General features: G+C 56.2%; 1 protein-coding gene across 2 annotated transcripts in view; it reads right to left on the bottom strand.

Moving 5' to 3' along the window:
- ASB2 (ankyrin repeat and SOCS box containing 2) overlaps positions 1 to 24,089 on the bottom strand; it is a 38,505-nt gene extending 14,416 nt beyond the window's left edge. Inside the window, exons 1-5 of one of the 2 annotated variants that reach the window (XM_012738608.3) lie at positions 23,954 to 24,089; positions 12,564 to 12,827; positions 5,376 to 5,480; positions 2,999 to 3,165; positions 2,009 to 2,164 (exon numbers count right to left, since the gene is read on the bottom strand). In XM_012738608.3, coding sequence (XP_012594062.2) covers positions 2,009 to 2,164; positions 2,999 to 3,165; positions 5,376 to 5,480; positions 12,564 to 12,769 — 634 coding nt within the window. In that variant the 5' untranslated portion in view covers positions 12,770 to 12,827; positions 23,954 to 24,089. The remainder of the gene's footprint in view (positions 1 to 2,008; positions 2,165 to 2,998; positions 3,166 to 5,375; positions 5,481 to 12,563; positions 12,828 to 23,953) is intronic. The other variant, XM_012738609.3, reaches the window with a different exon arrangement.
- Positions 24,090 to 26,467: the final 2,378 nt, after the last annotated feature.

The raw sequence follows: 26,467 nt of genomic DNA, 5'->3' as shown, positions 1-26,467 counted from the left end.
AATCGAGATGGTCAGCAGGACCCTGGCAGGAGCTGGCCAGCCAAGACCCCATTCGTGTATCTGTCCATTCACTCATTCATCCATCAGCCGTTCATTCCACAAACACCCATTGGGTCTGTATTATGTTCCAGTCCCTGCATTGAATTTAGGACATACGACTAAAGTGATACTAATACTAATATTAGCAATAGTACTTGCTGATATGTATGTAGTACTGGTTCTGTGCTGGGCTGTCAGTCCTAAGCACTTATCATGATTAACTAATTGAATCCTCCCAACCGCCCCTAAAGGATGCAGTATTGTTATCCCCTTTCGCAGATGAGGAAGGTCAGGCACAGAGAGGGTGAGTGACTTGCCCAAGATCACACAGATAGTAAGTGGCAGAACTGGGATTAAAACTTGGAGAGTCAGGCCCAGAGTTTCTGTCCCCTGGAATGTTCCAGAATGCCCTGTCATATCCCTTCCCATGCTACTGGCCTCAGTCCTCCATGTTACCAAGGCTACAAGAATCTTCCTAGATGAGGAGTGGACACTGTCATATTCCTTTCTAAACCCCACCTCCCTCTAAAGCCTGCTCATTTAATTTGAAGTAAAAATTATCTTCTTAACCCTCCTTTTTAAGCCTCATCTCTGTCTAGACTACTAACGCACCCCTGGCTCTGGGCCGGTGTTATCAGCAGGGAGCTGCAGGTGGTGTCAAGTCACCTGGACACTTGTCCACATTAACCACCCTGGAAGCTTCTCTGTGTCAGTGTAGGGGGTGGGGAGTGGGGACAGGTTGGGGGGACTGGGGAAGTGGGGAGGGGGCTGCCCATGTAGTGTTTCAAACAGGACCATGGGCCGAGCTCTCCACCTCTCTGAGCCTTGGTTTTCTCACCTGTGAAGTGGAGATAATGAAATCTCCTGGACAGGATGCTTTGGGAGGACCGAGGCAGCCCATGTAAGGCCCGAGCATGGTGCTTGGCATATAGAGCAGCGTACGCAGCACCAGGGCCAAGCTCTGGCCGTGACTCTCTGGGGCCACTGAGGCTCCAGGTGATGGCTATGGTGCCCAGACAGGCAAGGGTTCTAGGGTCAGTAGTGGACCCAGGTCGTGCTGCCCGTGGAATGTTCCCAGTACCAGACATCAGACACATGGGGGATCAGGGTAGCTGTAGTTTTTCAAAGCACAAAGGCCCAATCATGTTTGCAAGCCCGGAGCTGATTGCTTAAGCTTGTGGGCACGAACGAGATGCTTTAGCATATAGCGGGGCAGAGTGTGCTGTGGCCTTCCGCCCCCTGGGTTTAAATCCCGGGGCTGCCCCTTGATGGCTGTGTGATCCTGGGCAGCTCATTTCCCATCTCTGAGCATTAGGTCATCATCTGTAAAATGGGGACACTAGCAGGGACTACCCCACAGGTAGATGGATAGGAGAGCCCAGTAAAAGAACGAGGTGGATAAATGCCAGCTATCATGGCCATTTGGATTTCGACTCTGAGTACTGCTTGGGCACCAATGAGTGTCCTTGGATGACGATGTACTGAGTAAGCCAGGGGCTTTCATTTTTCTTAAACAAACATCCCAAAGGTGCACACTCTCTCCCATACCTCCTTGCCTTTGCCTGCGCTGTTCGGGCCCAGCTCAGGTGAACCTCCCCTGGCTGTCCCTGGCCCTTGCCTCCCCCACCCCCCCCACACACACGGCCTCCGGCCAAGCTCCGCATCTGTTGGGTGTGTGTCGGTGCCCCTTGGGAGGGGAAAGCATGCCGGCACGGATCATATTTTTCCAGCTTTGAGCCCTCAGTGTCCCTCAGTGTGCCTGGCCCTGGGAGGCACTGGGAAGTGGCTGAATGCATGCATGAATGAACGAGTCATCTACATACATTGTGCATACGAGCAGGGCCGACTCCCTTCAAAGTAGACCACGTGGCGGGTTATGCACTCACGGGAGCAATGCCCCCCGAGTGCCCACCTAGCTTCCGGACTCTTCCTCAGAGAAGCCCACCCTGGTAGGGGAGTGGAGGCCCACCTTTGTAGAGTGGTGTCTCCCGGGACTTGTTGGAGATGTCAGGCTCCGCCCCCGCCTGGAGCAGTGAGAGGAGGCAGTCCAGGTGTCCCCTGCAGGTGGCCAAGTACACGGCTGTTTCCTCCTGCAGGGTGCGCTGGTCGATGGTCGCAGGGTATGCTGGGGAGGACCCACCGGGAAGTTCACGCAGGTGGAAGACACCTGGCCCCTCGACACAGAGAGGCTCCCCACTTCCTCCCAGTTCCAAGGACAGACACGCATAGCATCCTTTGAAATTTGCCAGCCACAGACTGCATTCATCTCACCCTTTTGTGGGGCTATTAGCTTCCTGGTCATACAAATCCAGCTCAGACGCCACCTCCTCTGGGAAGCCTTCCCTGACTGAGCCCCTCCCTCTCTGAATGTTCCTGTCCTTCCCTTGCACCCCCACCAGCCCTTGCTGGGAACTGGATGTCTCACGTGCTGTTTCTTGGAGTGTGGTGGGCCACCTGGGGTCTGTGCTGCTTGAGGGCAGAGGTGACACCTTCCTGCAGGTGGGCGTTACCCACCCGAATCTGGCTCGGGAGAAAGGTGGGGTTCAGAGAGCAAGTATGACTGGCCCAGGGTCCCACAGCGGGTGGGGGACAGCCTTGGCAGGGCACAGGCACAGCTGCAGTCTCTTTCACACCAAATCAGCCTCTGGAACATTCTGGAACAAGCTGGCGGTGACACTCCCAAAAGTCAACCCTCCCTCATTCCTTTTCTAGGAATTAGGCTCTCCTGTCCTGGGTGGCCTGGAGAGGTAACAGCAGGGGGTGTCTGTTGGGGGGTATGGGGGGGTGGAGACAAGTCACTTTTCCTCTCCCAACTTAGCAACTGTGACTGCCAAACGGGGGTGACGACCCTGCCTGCCCTCCTCACCAAGGCGGCTGTGGGGCACAGAACAGGAAGCCCCGGAGGAAGGAGCCCTCCCCTAGCCCCCTCCCTCTCCTGCCGCCCGGCGCCCGCCCTCACCTCGCTGCAGGACCTTCAGGCAGCCCAGCTGGCCGTAGTAGGCGGCCTCGTGCAGCGGCAGCCAGCCCTCCTTGTTGGGCTCCGCGAGGTCCTTCCCGTCCTTGATCATGGCCCTCAAGGCCTCTTCGTCGCCCTCCTTGATGGCCTTGAGCATGGGGTCCACGGCCCTGGGGGAGCAGGGGGCAGGCAGTCCTCAGGAGTGGGCAAAGGCAGGGCCTGCGGGGGGCCGGGGGCCAGTGCCGGCTGTGGGGCCCCTCAGTCCCACGTCCCACCTGGTGCTGGGACAGGTGCTCAGCCCCCTGCAGCCTGGGGGCCACAGGAGCTATTTTCCAAGGGTCCCTCCGTCCCTGCGGCTTTCCGCAGCTGATGTTATATCCAGACCATTTCCACCCCGAGTTCCAGGCAAACGGTGCCAGCTCCAGAGGGACGGACAACCACTCGCAGGAGGTTTATTGCAACAACACGATGGCTTCCCTGAGCGTAGTGCGCCCACCTTTGGGCCCCTCTGGGTACTCTGAGCAGCTCGGGGTTGGGGGCAGGAGTGGCACAGAGCCCTCAGAGGGGCCTCCTAACCGTGAGGCTGTCTCCGGGCTCTTCCCACGCCCCTCCTCGCCCCGTCCCTTGTCCTCACTCCCAGTGCCCCTGGCTGCCGCAAAACTTGCATACTCGAAGGATTAATAAATCTGATCCTTTATAATTTAAAACTTCTGAATGTCAAAACGGCTCATTAAAGTCACTTTGTTCATTCATTCATTCACTGAGCTCCCATCCCCGTCCTTAGAGAGTGAGCGTGGACCGCAACTGCTGGGACTCCCAGATCTACTTCTGGGGAGGGTTCTGCATGAATAGTCCCATTTCCCAGGTGGAGAAGGTGAGGCTGGAGGCAGGCGTGCTCCCAGGACCCCACTGTGTCAGGGGCTAGGATGGCTCTGAAGTCTCCAGCACCAGCCCTGCCCGTCCCAGCTGCTTCCCCCAGCGCGAGCGGCACTTCCTCCTGACTCTCAGCCTCTCTGGTTATTAATAGCATCAGGGTGCAGATGCCGGTTAAGCTACAGACCCAGCAAGGACGACGGGAAACTGACGAGATGAGCCCTGACGTCCCCATCAACACCATCTCCGCCACCTTGACGAGTTCCACTGAGGAGCGGCCAGAGCAGCCCCTGTCGGCATCAGGAAAAGCCCCAGTGGGGTACGTGTCCCCTTCCCCCTGGAAGGTCTCTGGTGGGACCCCGGCTGAAGAGGAAGGGAGGAGGGCCGGCTGTCCGTGCGGCCTTGGCAACGGGGGCACGGTGCAGTGTCGTGAGAACACTGTCAGGATGCACCGCCCAGCTTGGGTGTCTCCAGCTGTCGGGCAAGGACCCCGGAGCTCGCAGCCCCGCACGCCGGTGGCTGCTCCGTGAGCTCGAGGTCCCTGCCCGGCAGGTGGGGGAGGTTGCTGGGGTGTCAGCTCATCGGAGTCTAACAAGCTGGGCGGGACCCTAGAAGTCACTTTGTCCTCTCCAGCCACATCCTACAAAGCAGGGAGACTCAGAGGGGACAGCGGCTCTCGGGCAGTCACACAGGAAGCAGCAGTTGTACTGAGACCAGAACCGGCTCTCCCTTTTCGAGACTGTTGACACCACCTGCAGCACCAAGGAAGTGGATTGGGAAAGGCCGGGAAGGAGAGAGGAGACACTGGCCGGTCCCCTCTCCCCTCTCTGCAACATAACTGAGCGAGGACATAGGGGTTCCAGCAAGGGGGCCCCTCTTCTGCTTTTAGCTGTTTGCAGGGTCACTATTCCAGGGGCACAGAGAAGAGAGGAGGGCGGTTGCTTTGCAAGGATCCCGCCGGCCCAGCCCCCGGTGCCAGGCAAACAGAACCCCCCGCAGCTCGGGCTACTTCTGGGTGTTAGCACCTGGCACTTAGCAAATAAAGGAAACAAAGCAAAACAAACGCTGTGGTGTGGGGCTTTTGGGTGTGCTCCAACATACCCACGGCGAGGTGTGGGGGAAAGTGGGAGTGGGGCAGAGGGTGCAGCTGACTCATGAGCTCCAGCACCGAGCTCCCTGGGTCTCTGGCGTCTAAGCACGGCCCCCATCTCCTTCCTGCTGGGCCCCCGGGTTCAGAGCCCTGCGGGGGGCCCCTGCCACACACAGGCCTCATCCTGGGGACATCTGAGGTGTTCATCATGAGCACCGCCTGGGTGGCAGTTCCCCGAGGACTAAAGTCAGTGGCTACCAAGCCTGGGCCCCAGGGGGGCACACCTAGGAGGGCTTTGCCTGGGAGTTGCCTCCACAGTGCCCCCTGACTTCCTGGGTGCTAGGAGCCCGCTTCCCATCCCCCACCCTCCCGCCACCCCAGGTTGGGAGTGAGTCCCGGGGCGAGCGGGTCACTTACGCTGGGTGGGAGGCCTTGAACAAGCTGCTGCTGTACTTCTGCATGACCCCCTGGAACAAGCCCCTGGGGGCCGGGGCCGGCGGGCTCGCGGGAGGCGCGGCGGACCTGGAGGGCGCAGGGCAGGAGTGAAAGAGGGAAAAGTACTCCGCGTAGGAGAAGCGGGTCATGGCTGGAGGCAGGAACAGGGATGGAGGCAGAGCCAGGGGAGAGACTGACTGACAGACAGACACAGGGCTCTGAACCAAAGCAGATGGCCAGGTCCTCTCTGTGTGCTGGACACAGCTGCTGTGTCTCCGGATTATTTTTGGCCCTTGGAGGAAGCCCTGGGAGACTTAAATGACCATATAAGACAACAATGAGGTTAACCTCACCCCCACGCCCAGGGTCCCTCTCCCCAGCCAACCACGAGGGAGGCAGATATGAAGCAAGGTGACATTCTTCACCCAGGAGGATGTGAGACGTGGTCAGCGGCAGGTCCCAGGATGAAAGGGGCCCAGTCTCGCGGCTGGCCAGGCGGGTCCCAACAGAGCTGGACTAGCAAGTCGGCTCCTCATCAGAGGATCGTGCCCCAGGGTCGGGAACAGGCAGTTCGGAGGTTACAGCAAAGGATGCACGAGGAAGGCTGTCCGGGGCCTGGGCTTGGAGCCAGGCAGACAGGGGTTCAAATCCAGGCTCTGGCACTCCTGAGCCCATGACCTGGGACAGGTTGACCTTCTCTGTGCCTTAGAAGGTGGCATGAGAATAGCCCCGTCTCAGGGCTGAGGGTCCGAGAGGCCTGAGTAAGTAGATGGCGTGAAGTGCTTAGCCGAGCGCCAGGCACAGAGGGGTGTTCACACGACACACACGTCAACCACTCATTTTACCATCATTTCACTGCTCTCAGCCTCAGTTTCTCCACTCCACGGGACTGTTGTGAGGTGGATCTGTCAGGGGTTGTAGCGAGAACAGGACCTGTGGCCCCTGCCAGCTCCCCCCCTACAGGTCAGGCCCTGGCACCCGGGACGCCCGGCAGGCCCCGCCTCGGTGCCGCAGACTTCTGGGAGCCACTGTGGGACTGGGGGGGACGTTGCTACTGGCACCCCAAGGGGCGTGGGGGGCTGCTGTTGTGATTCTGAGAAAGACCCACACTCTTTTGGGCCAGGCCAGAACCTAGGGATTCTGTGGGACCCCAGCAGACCAGGGAGCATGGTGGAGAGGAGGGAGGGGCAGAGAAAGGAGGGAGGACCCACTGGCCCACTCGGGGCTGGTAGCAGGCCTGGCCACCTTCTCCACGCTTGTCACTGTCACCCCTGCTAGCCCCCTTCTCGACCCTGCCTTCTACCGACACTCACTGGGTTGAGCAAGACACCCCCTGCCTGTGTTCATCCATTTATCCTCATTCACGGACTGAGGATGTGGGTGCCAAAGTCACTACTTTTCACAGATGAGGAAACTGAGGCTCTGAGCAGGTAGGGAGCTGCCCAGGGTCCCACACAAAGATTCGGATGCGTCTGTCTGCGGGGCTCCTAACGCCTCCCTCTGAGAGGCAGTCAGTTTCCTGCCGGCTCCCCTGCCGGCAGGACCAGACCAGGGGTGTCCTCACAGCTTTCGTAGCTGTGGAGAGACTGTCAAACAGATCGAAGAGCCGCGGTCTCAGGAAGGGGCAAAGCCTGGCGCAGCCACAGCCCCTGTCCTTGGCCCTGAGAGCTCCGGGCTCCGTGTCTTGTGGTCACTCCTGGCCCTGAGCAGGAGGGAGGCCTGGTGGGGGCGGGGGCTGCTCCAGCCTGTGGTCTCCGTGAGGTCCCGGGCTCCCGTCTCTACAGGATCCTTGAGTCACGGCCACCTTCATCCTTGGCCCGTTGTGGCCTCTGATTACTTAGAATGTTTTTAGAAAGATAATAAGCATTAGTTTAAAAACCCACTGCTCCATCCTAACACTAGGACCCATCTCTGCATAGTAACAACAGCAGCGACCGTGTTGGGACTCGAGGCTGACAGAGCTGGGGGCAGGTGGGGGCGATGACAGCCCCTGGGGATTGTGCAGGGCACACGCCCACAGAGCCGTGCCAAGCACGCCCTCAATCCCATCCTCCTGCCGCCTGGGAGGAGGCAGGGTGTCCTGTCCCCACTGTGCAGATGAGGACACACAGCCTGAGTGCCGTGCAGCAGACGTTTCCCGGCTCCGCCCGGTCCCAAGGCCTGTGCTGGGGGCTGGGGTGCAGATCAACGAGGCACGTCTTTTTGTGGGTCCTCAGGATGTTCAGAGGCAGCAGGGTGGGCACCAAGGACACACACGACCACAGAGCCACCGGGGAGGGGCTGAAATGGAGGCAGAAGGACTCATTCTGGGAGACTGGAATTGGGGTGCAGTCAATGGCTTTGGGGGCCAGGTGGGGCGATGGCTGAGCGTACTGAGCCGTGGGTCTGAGAGCTGCGTGGGGACCAGGCCTCCTGACCGGCTTTTGTGCTCTTTCCGCTGCGGCTGGAGGCCACACGTCCCCTGCCTGGGGCGGGGGGATTCCCAGCAGCGCAAGCCACCCTGAGTCCCAGAGGTTCGAGGAACCTGGTCCCGGGCAGGATGTGGGTGCAGGTCATGCCCTAGCACAGACCCAGGTAGGGGCCCCGTCCTTTGCGTGTCAGCGGGCAGGTTCTGGGGTGAAGAGTGTGTCACCAGCCCGATCCTGGAGTCCAGCTGGGCTTGGCTTCAGACAGGGTCAGTGAGAGTGGAGAAAGGGCAGGGGTGACTGTGCCCCCCAATTCCTCAGTGAGCCCATGGACGCTGCCCTGTGTGAGCTGTGGAAGCCCAGGCCGGCCCCGGGAAGGGAGGGAAGGGGCTGGGCCCGGCCGAATGCAACAGGCACCCTAACTGGGGAGGGACAGATCTGAGAGTCTGCCCCATGCCTGCCACCGTGCCAGGGTCCTGTGTCTGTTTTGCCACCTGATCCTCACAGCATCCTCTGTCAAGCACAGGTATCGAGGGTGTAATGCCTGGCACATAGTAGGTGCTCAATCAATTTAAGTGAATGAGACAAAACAAACAAAAGCCTTTGAAGGAGTCAAACCCCATATGGTAATCTTGGTGCTGTGTGTTTGTGGGCTAAGATCTCAAACCCCTGGAAAGCCAGCCCCTCTCGCCCTGGGTAGAGAGAGGAAGCCCTCAAAGCATAGGAGCAGCCCACCCTCATCAGAGAGCTGGCTCTCTGGAACCAGCTCCTCACCCAGCGGCCAAGACGTCGTTTCGGGGCTGGCCAGGGAAGAATCGCAGGTGGAGAAGAACGGGAATGCCGAGCTGCAGCAAATCTGCTTTTATAGCCATAGCTGAGATTTCATTGAGCACTTATTAAGTGCCAAGCCTTGTGACAGGCACATTGTACAAAGCATCTCATTTGATTCTCCAGTCCACCTTGTGAAGATATAATTGGTTTCCTTTGCAGATAAGGAAAGCGAGGCTCAAAGAGGTTTGGTCCCTCTAGTCTGCTTGAGGAACAACTATTCATCCTGCAAAGCCCACCTCCTTGACTACGTGAATTGACCCTTTCTGTGTCCCTCTGAAACTGAGCAAGCCCCACTGCTGCACTCTCCCTGCGGGGTCATCGTGTACTTCTGCGCATTCACCTCATTAGACTTCGGGCTTAGGGAGTGCAGGGCCCAGGCCCGATTCATGTCCAGGTGCTGGGAAGCCACCTGGCACATCCTAAGTGCACAGCAGTGTGGGTGGCTGGATTTGAGTTGTTTGCCGCTGTGCACACATCAGCCCAGGAAAGTTCTTGCTTCATGTTTTCCTCCTCTGTCTTCTTAGAAATGTAACCTTAAATAAAATGCAGAAGTTTGAAGACTGTGAAGACCCAGCTTCCTGCACTCGCGCTGGATGGCCCATTCATGGGAACCCTGGGCTCCCCGTGTCATGGGTGCATGGACCCCACTTCTCCATGGGACAGGAACTAGGTCTGCCTCTTGGGGAACTCTCAGGAGGCCAAAGCCTGGCCAATGATCCTCGTGCATGTTTCACATTGTGGTGGGAGAGAAACGAATGGGGAAATGGCTTTTAAAAAAATTACAGTTTGTTGGATGCTGATCTTGCTTTCATTTCTAGGATCCCAAAGACTCCTTTGACTGATATTAGTCACAGATGATAATGATACATTACATTGCTCAAAGTGCATTTATCGACCTAAGAACACTTATTAGGCACCTATATCAATCCAGGCTCTTAGCTGGGCACTCAGGATTAAAAAAAAAATGAACATTAGCTCCCTGTCCCTAAAGAGGTCACAGTGAGGTTGGGGACCCTCTCTGGAGGCCTCCCCAGGGTGACCCAGAAGTTTGTCTATGAAACGGGGGCAGTGTGAGGTTGGTGCGGGGAAGTTAGACTGGGCGGGGAGTCACCAAGGCTGCAGGATGTGGGGGAGCTCCGACGCTCACCTCATCTTGTTTGCGTTCGCAAGAATACCACAAGGTGAGCACAGCAAGCTTTCCCTGTTGCCATTTTGTGAGTGAGGCCACTGAGGCTCAGAATGGGCAAGTAACTTGCCTAAAGTTGCACAGCCAGTAAGCCACAGAGGGAGAATTCGAATCTCCAAACCCACTGCTCTTTTCACTCTGCTGCCTCCTTTCACTCGCTCACAGCTATCAGGTGCTTTGGCGCAGGGCGGGCACCGGGCTTCCCAGGCGAGAAGGACCGAGGCCCCTGCCTTCAGGGCGCTTACAAGTTAATGGCAGAAACAGGCAGATACGTAAGAATTGTCAGGCCTAGTTAGGGCCAGGAAGGAAACAGGCTAGAGAGGAGGAGGGGCAGACAACTGAACCTGGGAGGGTGGTCGGGTCAGGGCTTGCTCAGGAGGTGACATGTAATCTGAGACTCGAAGAATGAGAAGGATCTCGACATGCGGAGCCCCTGGGGACGTGTGTGGCATCCGTTCTATTTGGATGGAAACTGTGATATTCGGGGATTAAAGTGAACCAGAACTCTTGGGTCCTGCCCTCACTGTAGCACCGTGCCTGGGTGTGTGAGCACAAGTGCGTGCGTGCGTGTCGTGTGTGGGTGGGAGGCCGATGCAATTAGGCCCAAACCCCACTTCCAGGCGGGGGAAGGGAGGAAACAGAAAGAGGCCCTCACAGTGCCAGCAGCGCCTGGCGAAGTGTCTGTCTGCACTTGGGGCCGGGGCAGACTGTGGTTCAGTTCCTGGCCATGCTGTGCACAGGTTATGTCATCTGCAAAATGGGCCCTGAAATGCCCACTCTGGGTGGCTGTTGCAGGCATTAAGTGAATGAATGTGTGCCAGGCACATGGGCCGTGCCTTTAGGGGAGGAGGAGGAGGAGGATCGTGTTAAACATCACATCAAAGGGCTTCTTCGTCTCCAGCAGGGTCCAAGCCCAACCTCTGTCCAGAGTGGAAGGTGCACAACTGAATCCAGCAGGTTTAAGGTCACACCAAGGTGAGAAGATGCAAGCTGACCCTCTCTGCTACACTCTTTGCACCTGGCTCTCTGAGGGAGGCTGCCTGGCCTGGGACAGCAGTGTCCTCGGAGGCCGGGTACATGCACACGGCCCGCACACCCTAGATAGAGGAGGTCAGTGTCAGGAGCTCAAGGGCCACTCCACTCTATATTTCTAAGTGCTGCTGGGACCCCTGGGAGGGGCTTCACCGTGGGGAGAAGGCTGCAGATGCCAGGGACAGGCAGGATTTGTGTGGCAGGCCCTGTCTTCAGATCCTGTCTTTGGAGAGAGGATGCCCTAGTTCTATCTGATCCCCTCGTGAGAAAGAGGAAGCTACGGTCTGACTTCAGCTAAACCGGCCCGAACAGGAACCAGGGCCCCCTTGAGCGCTGGCCACGATGAACCCAGGCCTTGACTCTGGGTTTCCGTTTTAAAGGTTGGGTCCCGGAGTAGGGGATCTGCAGAGGCAGCTCAGTCGCCTGCAGTCGTCGTGCTCCTTCCAGCTGCCCAAGGAAGCTGCCTGCCTTTCCCTTTAGAAGGGGCTCCGTGGCTCTGGGCATCCCAGGCCTTTGCCCCACCAACCTGACAGAGGTGGCCCAGCCTTGGCAAGGGCTACAGTCACTTGGAGGAGAACCCTGGCGGGGGGACAGGCTGAGATGCACCAGCGCCCACCTTCGCCTTCATCTCCTGTCGACTGTGACTTTGCACATCGGAAAAAGTCTGTTTTTTTGTTGTTGTTGGAGAAGGAAGCTGAGGCTCTGAGAGGTTAAGTGACTTGCCTGAGGTCAGGGACCCACCCCCAAACATACACTTGACTTTGGCTCAGGAGTGAGCAGAAGCATTTTTACAAAGATCAAATGCTTAATGTCCTCTTTGGCTCCCTCCTCCTACAAAGAAGGTGTCCTCCAGATCTGCACCATCCAGTACGGTGGCCGCTGGCCACACGTGGCCAGTGAGCACTGGAAACGTGGCTGGCCCGAGTGGAGACGTGCTGAGTGTGAAATACACACTGGATTTCAGAGACTCGATGGGCAGAAAAGAGGGCAAAAATCTCAATCCTAATTTTTATATTGATGGCATGGAAATGATATTTTGGACATAAAATATCTACAGAAACTAATTTCACCTGTTTCTCTTTTTAAATGTGGCTGTAAGGCCATTTAAAGTTGCATCTGTGGATTGCGACTGTGGCTAGCGCCATCGTTTATGGGGTGCCGCTGCTTCAGAAGGTCCAGCGACAGAGATGGTAAAAGGTGGCAGAACACGGAGGCAGGATGGCTTTGCGGGGCAGACGTCTTTTGCTCCCCGGACTTGCTTTCCCAGGGAGACTGCGTAGATAGGTTGGAAGCGCCGGCCGGGATACGGAGAACTGTCTCCCCCGCAGTCAGCGTGAAGCCAGCAGGGCAAGGCCAGGGCGTGGGCTTTGGAGCCAGCAGCTCCACTCTCTGCCGCAGCACCTGCCAGCGGTGTGCCCTGGGACCTCTGACTCAGCCCTAAGCTTCAGTTTCCTCATCTGTAAAATGGGACTGTGACACGGATCCCGCCTCAAGGGTCCTTAAGAGGATTAAACAAGGCAGAGCATGCCTAGCACCCACCACAGTACTTGGCACTGCCCGAGCTCAGTGAGTTTAGATGACACGTGTAAATCATTAAAGTGCTAAAAGGCAGCCTAGAGACCAGGATAGGTTGGTTTTGGATTAACAGCATTTGGGATCTGCATCTCACGGATGCCCCGACGCCTCCACTGCCCTCATCGGCCTCGCCTTGCTCACCTGGTCCATGGGTAGAAATGGGCAGGTTGGCGGTTGGCACGTGCAGACGCGGTGGCCTCAGCAGAGGGTGGGCCCCGAGTCTTGTCCGCCAGGCTCTGCTCGATGGCCATCTGCATCAGCTCTTCCTCGCTCAGGCTGCTGTACAGGCTGTACTCCTCGTGCCCGATGGTGCCCTGGCTGCCCCGAGCACTGATCTCCGTGGCCATCCTCTTGCCTCCAGAAGGGACACTCTGTGGGGAGGAGGATGTGGCAAATCAGAGAACCCTGTAAGGAGACCAAAACCACCCTGGTCACAAACAGTTTAGCAAGATAGTTATGTTGCCCACAGGGAAGACTGTGCACTCCACTGGCAATCACACATCCATTTTTTATTCCTTCGTTTGGTCATATGGTCCAACCACCCATCCATCTACACGTCCATCCATCCACTCATCTACTCATTGACCCATCCACCCATCTAACCACTCATCCACCCATCCATCCATCCATCTATTCATTCTCCCATACAGCCATCTGCCTAGCCACCCACTTATATACCAATCCATCCTCCCATTCATCCACCCACTCCATCCATGTATCCAACTATCCAACCACCTAGCCACCCACCCATCTATCCATCTACCCACTCAACCATTTATCCATCTATGCTCTCATCATTCACTGCTCATCAATCTATACAACCTTCCAATCATCCATCCATCCACCCATCCTCCTATTTGCTCACTAATCCATCCATCCATCCATGAATCTATCCATCCATGTACTCATCCATTCATCTGTCCAACCATCCAACCATCTGCCCTTACCCCCATTATCCATCCTCCTGTCTGTCTGCCCCCACACCCATTTATCCATCCCTCCTCTCACACATCCGTACATCTATCTATCCAATCATCTGTCCATCCACCATGTATTTGTCCATTTCAGACAGCCTATCTATATGTGTAGGCTTGTTTGTACATTAACTAAAAGCCTACTTGTTGAGCACCCACTCTGACTCAGGTACTCTTCTAAGCACTGTGGATACAACGATGATCCCAACAGACAAACATCCCTGCCCTCATGGGGCTTACACAGAAATACATGCATTCCTTCCTTCCGAGTACCAGAAGCATCCTACCCTGGCATCTCTCCATTTTTCTGCCCCGTGGTAGGGCTGAGAATGCTAGGAATCGGACACAGGTCCACTACTTGAGATCGCGTGATCTAGTTAAAATCGATCATTAAAATAATTTTCCATGTGAATCCCAGGCACTCCCTTCTAAAAATATGCCTCAAAGAGAAATGGGCTTTGGTCGGGAGTCAATTGCTTTTAGAAAATGAAATAGAATCAACTAAGCCTGATTTTCGTTTTGACTGGCTGACTTGCGCGGTGACTGCAGGTCAGTGGTTCTTGGCCCTGGAGGAACATCGGAATCACATGAGGTCTTTTTAAAAACACCCGAAATACCAGTGCTGTACTTCGGTTTGTTCAGCAAACATCCACTGCCCTCCTGTGGAGGCAAATGTCTCCCATCCCTTCCCCATTGATGTGGGACCCAAGTTCGCATGACTCGCTCTGGCCAAGGAGTGCTGATGGACAGGAGGCAAGCAGACACGTGACACGCATGTGCAGCGGGGTTTGCTCTTGCTCCTCTGCCATCAGCTAGAGAAGAGCTCCCCACCGAAGCTGCTGCCCTTCAGCCCCAGCTCCAGAGAGAATGCCGAGGGGACCGCCGGAGCCCAGCCTGCCTGGAGGAGCCCCGACCCCCAGCAGGGCCTGGCAGCCCGAAGCTGGGTCTCCCGGCCTGGGCTGGCCTGCAGATCCAGAGCAGGAGAGTGGATGCTTATTCGACGTGCTTTGTTACGCAGCATTCAAAAAGCCAGGACAAGCACTTCACAAAGACAACATCCAAATGGCCAGTAACCAAAAGTAAAGGCACTTAACTTCACGAGTGTTTGGGGAAATTCAAATTAGAAGCCCAGTGCAATGCCAGCACACACCCACCAGAATGGCTCCAGTGAGAAAGATGGGAAACACCAAGAGTTGGGCGGGATGTGGAATAACCGGGATTCTCCCAGCATTGGCAGGAATGTAAAATGGTAAAGCCACTTTGGAAAATTGATTCTAGTTGTCAAAGCTGAATATAAAGACCTAAAATTCCCCTCCTAGCTATATGCTCAAAAGAATTACGTGCATATGTTCACCAAAAGACAAGGTCAAGAGTATTGATAGCCGTACTTTTCACAATGAACCCAGCCAGAAACTAACCAGACGTCTACCAACATTTGAATGGGTGAATGCACTGTGGTATGTTCGTGCGATGGGGAGCATGCACCAATGAAAACAAACAAACTACAGCTACATCCAACAACAAGGATGCATTCTACAAGCCCTATAAAAAATAACATATATACACGATTCGATTTATATCAAGTTCAAAAACAGGCAAAACTAACTTATGGTGATAAAAGTGAGAAAGTGGCCACCTTTGGCAGGTTCCTAAGGGGGAGGGGCGGGGAGGGAGGGTGTGTGGAAGGCGTCTGGGAGCCCCTTGTGTTGTCCTTCTCCATTTGAGTGGTTACACGGCATGGCTGCCTTTGTAAGCATCCCTGGAGCTGTTCACGTGTCATCTGTGCACTTCTATGTGAGCACATCGTACTGCAATAGCATAGCTACTTAAAACATAGAGAAAGTAAGTTTTAGAAAGTACCGATTCTTGCGCCCCATCTCAGACCAGTTAAGTCAGAATCTTTAGGAGCCTGGCCCAGGTATCAGCCTCATTTGATGAGCTCCCCAGGTGACTGGGGACCTCCTCCTTGGAGAATGGCCAGCCATAAAGCACAGGCAGATGCAGGACCCTCACTGGAGAGGGGAGGAGTGAGCCCCTACACTAAGCTGAGCCCTTTATAGAGATTCTTTTGTTTAATCCCTGGACCAGCCTTATAAAGTAACAACTGTTGCTCTGCCAAGCACCAGCAAACGAGCTATTAAATCTGGGTTCTTCCAAACACAGCTAGAGGAGGCTGAGGACCTTGAAGATGGCAAGAGGGCATCTGGGAGCAATGACTTCCATCCTCTGCTCCTGTCCTTCCTGGCACCCCTCCCCTGCGCCTGCCTCTCTCCATGGATTCTGGCTGGCCCAGGCTTGACCGCCTGCCAAGCCCCAGAAGTGGCCTCCGGGGTGGGCGCCCAGCCTCAGCCTCCTCCCCCACCCACTGTCTTCTCTGACGCCCCAGACCCCACACCCTAGGAAGTCCCTCCTCTAACGGAATAAAGCCTGTGCTGCTTGGCCTGGCTTCCGGGTCCTCCAAACTCTGGTCCTCCTGCTCCCTTCTCCTCTTCGTCCACACACCTGACCTTCCAGCCGGGGTGGATGGCACGCCTTTCCCCAACACACAGCACAGCCCTTGCTGGGGCTGTGCCTGGCTCGCCCTCCTCTGTTCTGCGCTGCCAGCACTGCTCCTCATCACTCAAGGCCCGGAGCACGTGCCCCTCTTCCGGGAAGCCTACCCAGATTCTTCTGAGAAAGAGAACTTCTTCTTCTGGGAGAACTTCTCCTTCTGGGCTGTGGTCAGTGGTTCGTGTGTTCCCTTGACCCTGGATCCTCTTCCCAAGGCCGGCGCCCCTTCACCGCCTTGGTGAGGAGGCTGAAGTTCCCGGCGCGGCTGGTCAAATCACCTCCGTCACACGCCCTCTTCCCCGCCTTCCCTGACCATAGATCCTGGCTTTGCCCAGGCCACAGTGTGCCGTGTGCCACGGATAAATCACAGTTGTTCCAAGCCGGGGGTGGGGGTGGGGGACCATCCTGTCCCCCTGGCCAGTGACCAGCCTAGAGGCAGGCTGGGGTGCTCTTAGGAAAGACTTTCCACCCAAATAAAAGAAATCAGTGAAGAAAATGACTCCTTGCCCCAACGCCTGCCTTATACTTGGAGAACTTGATGCTCGGAACTGTGGCAGCCACATTGTGACTGCAAGAGGGACAGAGTGGCTGGTACAATGACTTTGACAGAAGGAACGACAGGTCTCTGGGCCCCTCGTTGTATGCTGAGCTGCTGGACCGACACTGCGTCCGCCCACCCTAGCCGACTTGCCGGTACAGACTGAAGGTCCTCGTGGTTTTGGTCAACGTTGGCAGGGTTTTCTGTCATACGCAGTCAGCGACATCTTAACAGATATCTTTAAAGAGTCTTAAAACACACCAAGGCCCTGACTGCACCCCAGACCCATGGACTCAGAGCCCCCAGGGCCGGGCCCACCTGCCGCAACGTTCGAGGCTCCTCTGGTGATTTTAGTGCGAACCAAGATCAGCAATCCAGATGGCCGCTCTGTGGTCCACACCATGGGAGGGGAGGGATGTCGTGTGAGACCTCAAAATCATTTTACACCCGACATTTGAGGTGCTACTTTGTGCAGCAGCAAAAGCATCAGTTTCATTTATTGTATAAAGAGCCCAGGACTTGGAACCAACCATAAACCACTTGGGTTTATGTCCCAAATCAGCCAAGAGCACCTCTTCTCCTCTCTTGGGTCCTCAGTTTTCTGTCTGTTAAATGGCAGGGTACACTAGAGCCTGTCCCACGGCCCCCATACTGGCAGGGGCACCCGGGCAGCCAGGAGGGTCCTCCTCCCCAGCTGGCCCAGGCCTGGCTTCCCACCCCTTCCCTGCTGGGGTCCCTGCGGGGTCTGGGCTGGCCCACGTCTGCCTTAGGAGGGGTGGGGCAGGGCTCTGCCCGGTGAGAAGTGACCTACTCTCTGGCTTCTCCAGAGCTGGGGGTCATCTTTACCCACCCACCTGGTGCAGAGCAGGGCTCAGCTTGTGCCCAGTGCCTGGCCTGACACCATGGTGCCCCTAAATGAAGGTGTCTGCTCGAAGACAGGGGAGAAAGCAGGAAGAAAATTGGACTAAGAGTCATAGACCTAAGTTGTCATCTGCATGCTGATGTTAAAGTGCTGTGCGACCTCAGCTAAGTCGATGTCCCACTCCGGGCCTCAGTTTTCCCATTGTAAAAGGAGGATTTGAGGCTAGAAGGTTTCTATGGCTCTTCCAATTCTGAAGACTCTGCAACTCACTGAGACATTTGGTTTAGCTCTGTGTTATCAAACCCCAAACTCCCGTCCCTGGGGATCCCCTGTGGCCACCTGCACAGGTCCCCATAAGGAAAGGGCTTAGCATTGGTCATGGGGGAGCAGGTGGGAGTGGATGGATCTCAGGTCTGGCTGTCATGACCCCTAGGTCTAATTTCAATTTTGCAAATATGTGACCTTGGGCAAGTCACTTCCCCTTTCTGGGCCTCAGTTCCTTTATCAGTAAAAATGAGAATGAGGCTAGCTGCTTCACTGCGTTGCAGAAGCAACACGTGTGCTAAGGTTTTGGGGGGGCAGTTTATGGGTCGTAAAGCAATTATTTAATGGGGACCCCTCCAGTCCCTCATCTCAAGGCAGCTGCTGGCCCTGCAGCCTGCTATGGGCCAGTCAGAGGCTCACAGACAGCAGTTGGCCACAGAGCCCCTTCCCTGACCACGAGCCTTCCTGGAGGTGATGGCAGCCAGGTGATGGTCACTTGGTATTAAGTCAGCCAGGTAACAGTCACCTGGAACGGCCAATCCCGCAGCTAATTCCAGACTCACTAGCCCCTTCCCGAGCCTCTCGCCCAGGTTGGACATCATCCAGAGACCTGGCATTTGCCCTGTCATTGCACTCACGACAGCCATGGAAAGAAGCAGCTTTTCTACTGAATTAACTTAGTTCCTCTCCAACCTGCTCCTTCCAAAGGGAACTTGCTGCCTCTACGTCATGGGTCCCACTTCACAGACGAGGCAATTAAGTTTCAGAGGGGGAGAAGAAGGGTTTGCATGAGGACAGGCAGCTGGAAAGTTGGGATTTGAAGCCTGATCCTCCAACCTCAAACCCAGTGCTCCTTCTGGCAACAATTCCTGGGGCGCTGATGCAGCCGGCGCACAGGTGGGTTCTGAGCAGGCGCGTCCTCACCCAGCCGCGGCCGGCTACCCGGCCTGGTGCCCCGGCCTGCATCCGTGCACTGGGCTCCATGCAGGCCCTTTGCCCTGAGAGGAAGGACGAGGGAGAAGGGGCTAAACCTTGGCAGGACTGGAGAGACAGGCACCCTGCCTTTGAGAAGACAGACTCCCTGCCCCGCTGTGGGGCCACCTGTCCCTTGTTGTCCCCACCGAGGTCCTCAGCCTTTGAGAGTTCTTGGGTAAGTTATGCACCTTCGGTTTCCTCGTGCATAAAAGGGAGAGGTTAGTAAGTATTATTGGGGGTTGGTGGTGAATCAGTGGGGCCCCCGTGTGCCCAGGCTCAGCGGTGAGCCTGGCCGTTAGCAAGTGTGACACACGGGCTGCTTCAAGACGCCCCCTCGCTGGACCGATGCCATCGTGAGTGGGTGACGCCTGCCAAGGGTACTGTGGGGTGTCTGCCAGGGGGCAGGTCTTGCTGCTCAGCCTTAGCACGAGGGGGAAGTTACGAAGCAGCCTGTGGCATTAGCTTCACCGAGTTCAAATTCCAGCCTTGCTTATTAGCTGGGTGACAGTCTCAGCTCCTCTGTCTGTAAAATGGACATAGTCAGAGCAATTATTTCCTGGGAGGAGGGACAGTGATCCTGGGTGAAACCATGGCCCTTTTTTGACCACGGTTTCCCCTTGTTGTCTTCGTGCTACCCAGCTTGACTTCTGAGTCCTCTGCCTGGGGGCTGGGCCACCTTCTGGGCCCCTCCCTACAAATCCAGGGCCTGCCTGGAGGGAGGCCAGCAGCCCCAGGGGATGCTCTGGGAGGCTGATTGGGATAAAAATAGCCCTTTCCCAGGGAAAGCAGGAGTCTAAAGGGCTTTGCCCAGTCCAGCCAGGGGCTGAAGAGGGAGGGGCATTCAAGGGCTGTCCAGTCCAAGGCCAGCTTGGAGCAGGGGAGACCAGGCCATCTGGGGGCCTCCAGGAGCCCCTCTCTTGCCCTCCTTGCAGCACCCCAAACACTGGCCCCAGGGGAGCCGCCACCTCCCCCCAGGTGGCATCTGTAAAGTGGCTGTGACAGTGTTTCTTGAGTTACATGCAAAGCTCTCGGAATAGTGCCTGGTCCATCCGGAGCTGATGCTCTTCTAAGCTGGGCCTCAGTCACTACATCTGTGAAGTGGGCAAAGCAACGTGGACTCTTGCAGGGCTGTGGTGAGGATTACACACTAGCATCTGGAAATTGGTCGTTTTTTACCCCAGTTCCTTCCCCTCCCTACACATCCAGGGTCTGCCTGGGGGGTCTGCCTGGCAGTGGATGGGCTGGGGTTTGTGTGGTTGTTTGGGGGGCTGTGGTGGGAGAAGGTCACTCCCTGGATGTCTTATCAGAAAAGTAGGGGCCAGAGGGGACACAGCTGGGAGGGTGGGACCCAGAAGAAGGGTGGTGGCCACACAGGGACTTAGGTGGGGTGTGTGAGGCTGAGTAAGCCACTTTCCATCTGAGCTGTGTTTGCACATGGAGCTGCTCACCAGCCTGCCCTGGTCTGCATCTCCTCCACCAGGAAGCCTCCCTGGTGGCTCCTAAGGAGCACAGATGTTTACCGTGCGGTGGGAGACGGTGTCGTGGCCCTCGTGCCCAACTGCCTCTACTCATCCCCAGCTCTGCCACCTACTGGCTGCGTGATTGGGAGCAGGTTACTCACACCCTTGGTGCCTCACTTTGCTCTCCTGTAGAATGGGGATGATTGTGGCATTGGCCCATGCTCTGATCGCCGTCAGAGAAGAGGCAACAGGTACAAACGCAGAGAACGGCTGCCGGCTTGCAGCCAGTGGCTCCCAAGAATCTGCTCCTGCTCCTGTCATGCTACAGCCCCCGGGACACTGCGGTTCTCTGCTCTGGCCCCAGAAAGCGGGCAAGCCGGCGGTGGCCGGTCCCTGCCAGGAGGACTGGCTGGGAGTTCTTTCCTGGCTGGCGTCCCCAGGGAGGCTCCGTCTCATAGGTTTGGATGCCCCACGCTCCCCTCCGTTTAGAAAGAGCAAGAACAGAAGCAAAAGTGAGCCCCAGGCCCAGCCTTCTCATGGCAGCTGTGGCCAAAAAGGAAAGCTGTGACGGTCAGCTCCACGGGCTGTGCGTGGAACCCACCCAGCCCTTCCAAGGGTCACTAGCGGGGTCGGAGGAGCTCGGGGAGCAGGGGGACCTCCACGCCCTCCAGCCTGGGTGCGGGATGGATGCTACCCCAACGCGTTCCAAATTCTCCACTCCCAGGGCCCCTCCCTGCGCACATGATCTGCTGTCCTAGAACTTGGGAAGGACCCGCTGCGGGCCCACTCCAGTCCCCTCGATCCTGGGCTTGAATTTCTGCACAAGGTGACCGCCTACGAATGGCGAGAGTGGCTGTTTGGCGAGCAATTCATTTGCATGAATAGAGCAGGGCCGGGCACATACTAAGCACCGTGCCAATATTTCAGTGAGGGTCCACTTACACCTTTTGGGTGTGGGAGTGGAGTGTAGACTGTTCAACGCAGCTCTTCTGCAAAGCCTTCGGTCTGGAGCCATCGGTCACCATCTGGTCACTACTGCCCACTGCGGCAGCTCACTAGTTATTTACTTATTTATCTGGAAGCCACCCCAAAAACAGAGTGAGAAAGAGGGCGATTGGAAGAGATGGAAGAAAGAAGAACCATCTCCCGCTTTTCCGTGGGAAGCATTTTGTCCAGGACAATGAGTATACATTCCACACAGGCCCAAAGGCCACTCTCCGAGGTGGTGCCCATGGGCACCAGCTCAGAAAAGCATCAGCCAGTGCCAAGTTTCCATTTTATCTTGTTGCTCCCTGGAGATTTTGAGTCTCCAGGCCTGTGGGTCACCTTCTTCTCCACCTCCCGAGTGGAAGGCAGCTCCCCTGCCTCCTGGACCTGCAGGGGGATGGCTTCCGCCCCGGCCCCACCCCACCCAATCTCTGTCTTCCCACTGCAGCCAGGCTGATCCGTGTGGCTCAGCCACATATGGCTCTGCACACAAGATCCCAGGCCCTGGCTCGTTTTCTGCCCAGGGCTCTACAAATGCCAGGCTCTGCCCTCTGTGCCAGCGGCCTGGGGCTGGCGTGATGGGGTGGGAAGGGCTGGCAGGTCGGCTTCCGAGCCTCCCAGCACTTCCGCCCAAGCGCAGCCCTGCCCGGCCCTGTTCTGTTCCCCTGGTGCCGGGAGACCGCAACCCTCACCTTGGTCCCTGGGAGGCAGAACACACAAGGGGTTCTGGAAGCTCTAACTACAGTTGGCAGAGCAGGCAGGGGAGGTCGGGGAGGGGGTGAGCTTCCAGAGCCCCCTCCCCACTCGAGCCCAGCTGCAGGCTGGCTGGCAATCTTTTCAGCTGGATCCCACCCTAATCTGCTAGGACCTTTGCCTTTCTTTTACCTTGCTCCCTCTGGGTTTGTTTTTGTCCTCTGCTGCCTTTATTTAAACCTTTCTCTTCTCTTTCTGCTGTCCCTGTCTCTTTCCTCTCTCCTTTCACTCCTCTCTTCTTTAAAAAAAAACTAGGCAGGTTAGGAAGCAACTTACTTTTTTCTCATTACCACCTGCTCAAAGCATTCCTCTCAAGCACAAAGCTCTTAACGCTTCATTTATATTCCTGGCATTAACTATTCTAAGAGATGCTGCCAAGGAAAGAGAGCTCCAGATAAAAACCACTCTGGAGGCAGCCTCCTCCTCCAGGCAGCCCGGCGTCTTGCAGCTCAGAATGGAAGGTCCCTGGGAGGGCCCAGAGATATTTTTGTGCCTCCTTCGGGAAGACTCTTTTGGATCTAGCCTGTCCACAAAATACGGGCACCTTATGATGCCTTGGCTGTGCCAGGGACAGTTCCCTGGGTGCACGATGATCCTGTTTACCACGCCGAAGCGCTGGCTCCAGCACCGTTTAGCTCTCTGGCCTTAGGTCAGACCCTTAGCCTCTCACAACCTCAGTTTCCACATCTGAAAAATGGGAGTAACAATCACGTCTAACTCATGGCAGCCCTGGCCAGAGTCACTGAGGGGAATCTCCGCAAGTGCTTGGGCAGTGCCTGCTCACAGTAGGTGCTCAGTGAATGCTTGCTGGTGTTGATTGTGCTGCTACTCATTGTAAGGTCACCGTGGGTGGATTATACAGGCTCCCACCCCAGGGAGGAGGAAGAGGGTGCCCCTCCTCCCCTGCTGACACGAGGCACCCATGGCCTGGCCTATCTGCACGAGAATCGATGATGCAAACCAGCACGGCACCCAGCAGAGCTGCCGCTGGCCCCTTGAGGATGCTGCATGGCACACAGACCTGCCACCAGCTTCGGGGACCCGTTCAACTGTGTTGGAAGTGACTTGAGCATCTACCGCTGGTTGCCTCACAGCACTTCTGCCCAGGCCTCTGGTGGCAGAGGTCAAGGCTGTGGCAGGGGTGCTGGCCCCAGCTGGCTCTGCCTGAGCCCCTCGCAGCCCCCTCTAGCCCCCGCCTCACAAAGCGAGGAGGATGCCCCTGTCCTGGGCGGAGCTCAACCTCTGCTCCGCTTCAGGCCTTCGACATTCATTTGCCCTCCGGAAGAATCTCAGGCCTCCCTGCCCCTCAACCCAGTCCGTGCCCCGGGCTGCCCAAGCAGCCGCCTGAAGCGCAATTCCACCTGCCCCTCCTCTGCTCACAAATTCTCAGAAAAGTTTCCATCTTCTCACCTGGCCGGGGGGGAGCTGCCTCCCCCCCAGCCTCCCCTCCCAGCTTCTCCCTCACTTCTCACTGCAGGGCCCTTTGCCAGCCACACTGCACTTCCCACCAGCACCCCAGGCGCCCCCCACCCAGGTTGCGCCCCACCCACCTTTTAGAAGGCCTCCTTAAATGTGTCGTGCATACATGTGTGTGCACACACACTCCCCCCCCCACCACCGAGGTGTTCCAGAGCTTTGTTAAATCTCACATGCATAGTAGCGTTTCTGTCTGATTCCTCCCAGAAACCCCAAGCAGCTGTAGCTACAGCACCTTGTCTGCCCACACCACCGAGCATGCGTAGGCACTCAGTAAATGCTACATTAAATTGACTCCCCACGCATGAAAATACCTATCTGCTCACCTGACCTGAAAGCACTTCTGAAAGTCATTTGTTTGCAGCAGACATTGCCCGAGGCCTGTGGACCCAACAATAGCATCATTGATAACTCCCTTCCCATTTCCATTTTTAGAAGTGCACGGCAGAGTTACGTTTTGAGCGAGAGTCCCCCAGAAGAATGGGAATGTGCATGCAAATTGCTGATTCTCTGTCCCCCAAATCCAAAGTGAAGGTCACCGGCATGCCGTGTAACTCCAGAGAACAGGAGAGAGAAGGAAAGGCCACAACGCAGTGTGACCGCAAGAGGTTTCCTGCAAGTACTGCAGCCCTAAGTCCCAGCCACAGGATCGTTTGCTAGGTCTGTGTAAGAAAGTTGAAAGCATGCATTACCTGTTAGGCTCTGAACAAGGCTACCATTCAGGGACAATAAAACCGTTTTTCTTGACAGTGTCTTAATTCAGAACATCCTTCCCGACTTTTCCTTCTGCCCTGGCCCCAAGCTGCTGGCTGCTCTGCCAGGCAGTTCTGAAACGCTCTCCTTTGAAGCAGGGAGTTTATTTCAGGCCCACCGCATGACCAGCGAGGACAAGCCAAACTATAAGATGTTATGAATCTCAGATTTCCGGCTTGAGGATTGCACCGAGGAAGCGGCGGTCCTGCCTTGCGTCCCTCCAGGTGCATGGGATGCAGACTCTCGCTGCAGAGATCACCTCGGAGCTTCGGCCTCACGTGATGTCATCATTTGTGATCCTTGACATGGAGGCCATATATGGGTATGTTTCTGGAACTACCCGGGAGCGAGCGAGCGAGGAGAGAGAGATGCAGAGAGTCACAGACAGGAAGACAGGGAACGAGGATGGAGAGGCGCGGAGTTAAAGAACGAGGAGCAAGGGAGGGAGGAGTGGGAAGAAACGGCCAAAGGGGAGGGCAGGCCAGACGGGAGGAAGGAAGACGGATGGGCGAAAGAGAAAGGAAGAGAGAGGGAGGGCGGGATGAAGGACTCCGTGTGAAAGTCCTTTGGGGAAATCGAGGCTTGGTGCTGAGCATGCAGCAGGTGCAGCAGGTGGCAAAGCCTGACATTTGGAGACACCAAGGTGTCCTGCTCTTGGCAGCTGTGGGGTGGGGCCAGGGGCACAAAGGGCAGGGGCATAATCCGACCAACCAACACAAAACACCCGGGCAGGCCCTGGGCACCTTCCTCAGGCCCAGGAAAGATCGTCCCCTGCGTCTGGGATGGGTCCAGTGGCAAAGACAGCGCACGCACAGCCACAGGCATCGAGCATCCAGGATGTGACCAGGGCACTGCCAGGCACTTACACTGCTCGCAGCTCAGGCCCCAGAGTCCAGGCCCAGAAATGTCACTTGGTCTGTTAAGTGGAAAATAATTTCCATTTCAATGGCCGTTGCCCTTGGAGGACGTTGGGTTTATGACAGCCGTGGCAGGATTCTGCATCAGCTCAAACCCAGGAAACTTCAGGACGCCTTTACACTCATTTCAGATATTCCACAGGGAAATAAATCTCAGTGACTACAAGGTGCCCTGGGCTTGGGTCGAGGTTCTGGAGGTCTGACTGGCACTGGGGTTGGAAGGGACAGCATCGGTTCCCGCCTGTCTCCCTGCTACTCCGGCACCTGCCTGGCTATGCTTTGCCCCAGCTGAGAGGGTCTCCCCAGGCCACTGTGGCTGGGTGGTCCCTCAAGGTTAGCTCTGGCTCAGCCCCTTCCGGGCCCACGTGCCAGGAATGGAGGGGAAGGGCGGAGACGGGGCCCTCGACTCTCTGTACTGTTCAGAGACTTTCCTCAGCAGTAAGACGTCCTCGTGGGCTCTGGGAGATGTTTCCCTGGTTCTTGCTGCTTTCCTGAGCTCCTTGCTGGAGACAAAACACAGGTGCCTGCTTGCTGTCTGTTGCTTGCGCCTCCGCAGATCCCTTGGGGAAGGATGGCCCATGAGAGGTCCAGTGCCCCTTCTTGGGTCGCCCCCTACCTTGCCCTCTCAGTCCAGTCAAACCTCTTGCAGTCAAAAGAGCTGGAGAAACTCAGTTTCCAAATCCTGCCGTCTTATGCCTGGACTCAGCTTTTTTTTTTTTTTTTTTTATTTACTTATTTTTGAGACAGAGTCTCACTCTGTTGCCCAGGCTAGCGTGCAGTGGCGTCAGCCTAGCTCACAGCAACCTCAAACTCCTGGGCTCAAACGATCCTCCTGCCTCAGCCTCCCGAGTAGCTGGGACTACAGGCATGTGCCACCATGCTCGGCTAATTTTTTCTACATATATTTTTAGTCGTCCAATTAATTTCTTTCTATTTATAGTAGAGACGGGGTCTTACTCTTGCTCAGGCTTGTCTCAAACTCCTGAGCTCAAACGATCCTCCCATCTTGGCCTCCCAAGGTGGCGTGAGCCACCATGCCCAGCCTGGACTCGGCTTTTAAAAATCAAGAGCCCAGACCAGGCGCGGTGGCTTACGCCTGTAATCCTAGCACTCTGGGAGGCCAAGGCAGGTGGATTGCCCAAGGTCAGGAGTTCGAAACCAGCCTGAGCAAGAGCGAGAAGTTGTCTCTATCATAAATAGAAAGAAATTAATTGGCCAACTGATATATATAGAAAAAAATTAGCCAGGCATGGTGGCGCATGCCTATAGTCCCAGCTACTCGGGAGGCTGAGGCAGGAGGATCGCTTGAGCCCAGGAGTTTGAGGTTGCTATGAGCTAGGCTGACGCCACGGCACCTACTCTAGTCTAGACAACAAAGCGAGACTCTGTCTCCAAAAAAAAAAAAAAATCAAGAGCCTAAATTATGTATGAAGAGTCGCAGGAAACAGAAAATGCACCAGGGTGGACCTGAGAAGAGGGCTGGCCAGGCACAGCTGGGTGCGTACATGAAAACCTCACCCTGCTGCACTCACAACA

This window comes from Microcebus murinus, chromosome 6, assembly GCF_040939455.1.
Source record: "Microcebus murinus isolate Inina chromosome 6, M.murinus_Inina_mat1.0, whole genome shotgun sequence".
NCBI classification, from domain to species: Eukaryota; Metazoa; Chordata; class Mammalia; order Primates; family Cheirogaleidae; genus Microcebus; species Microcebus murinus.
The sequence above is the reverse complement of the archived record's forward strand: the minus strand, read 5'-3'. Positions and strand labels throughout refer to the sequence as shown.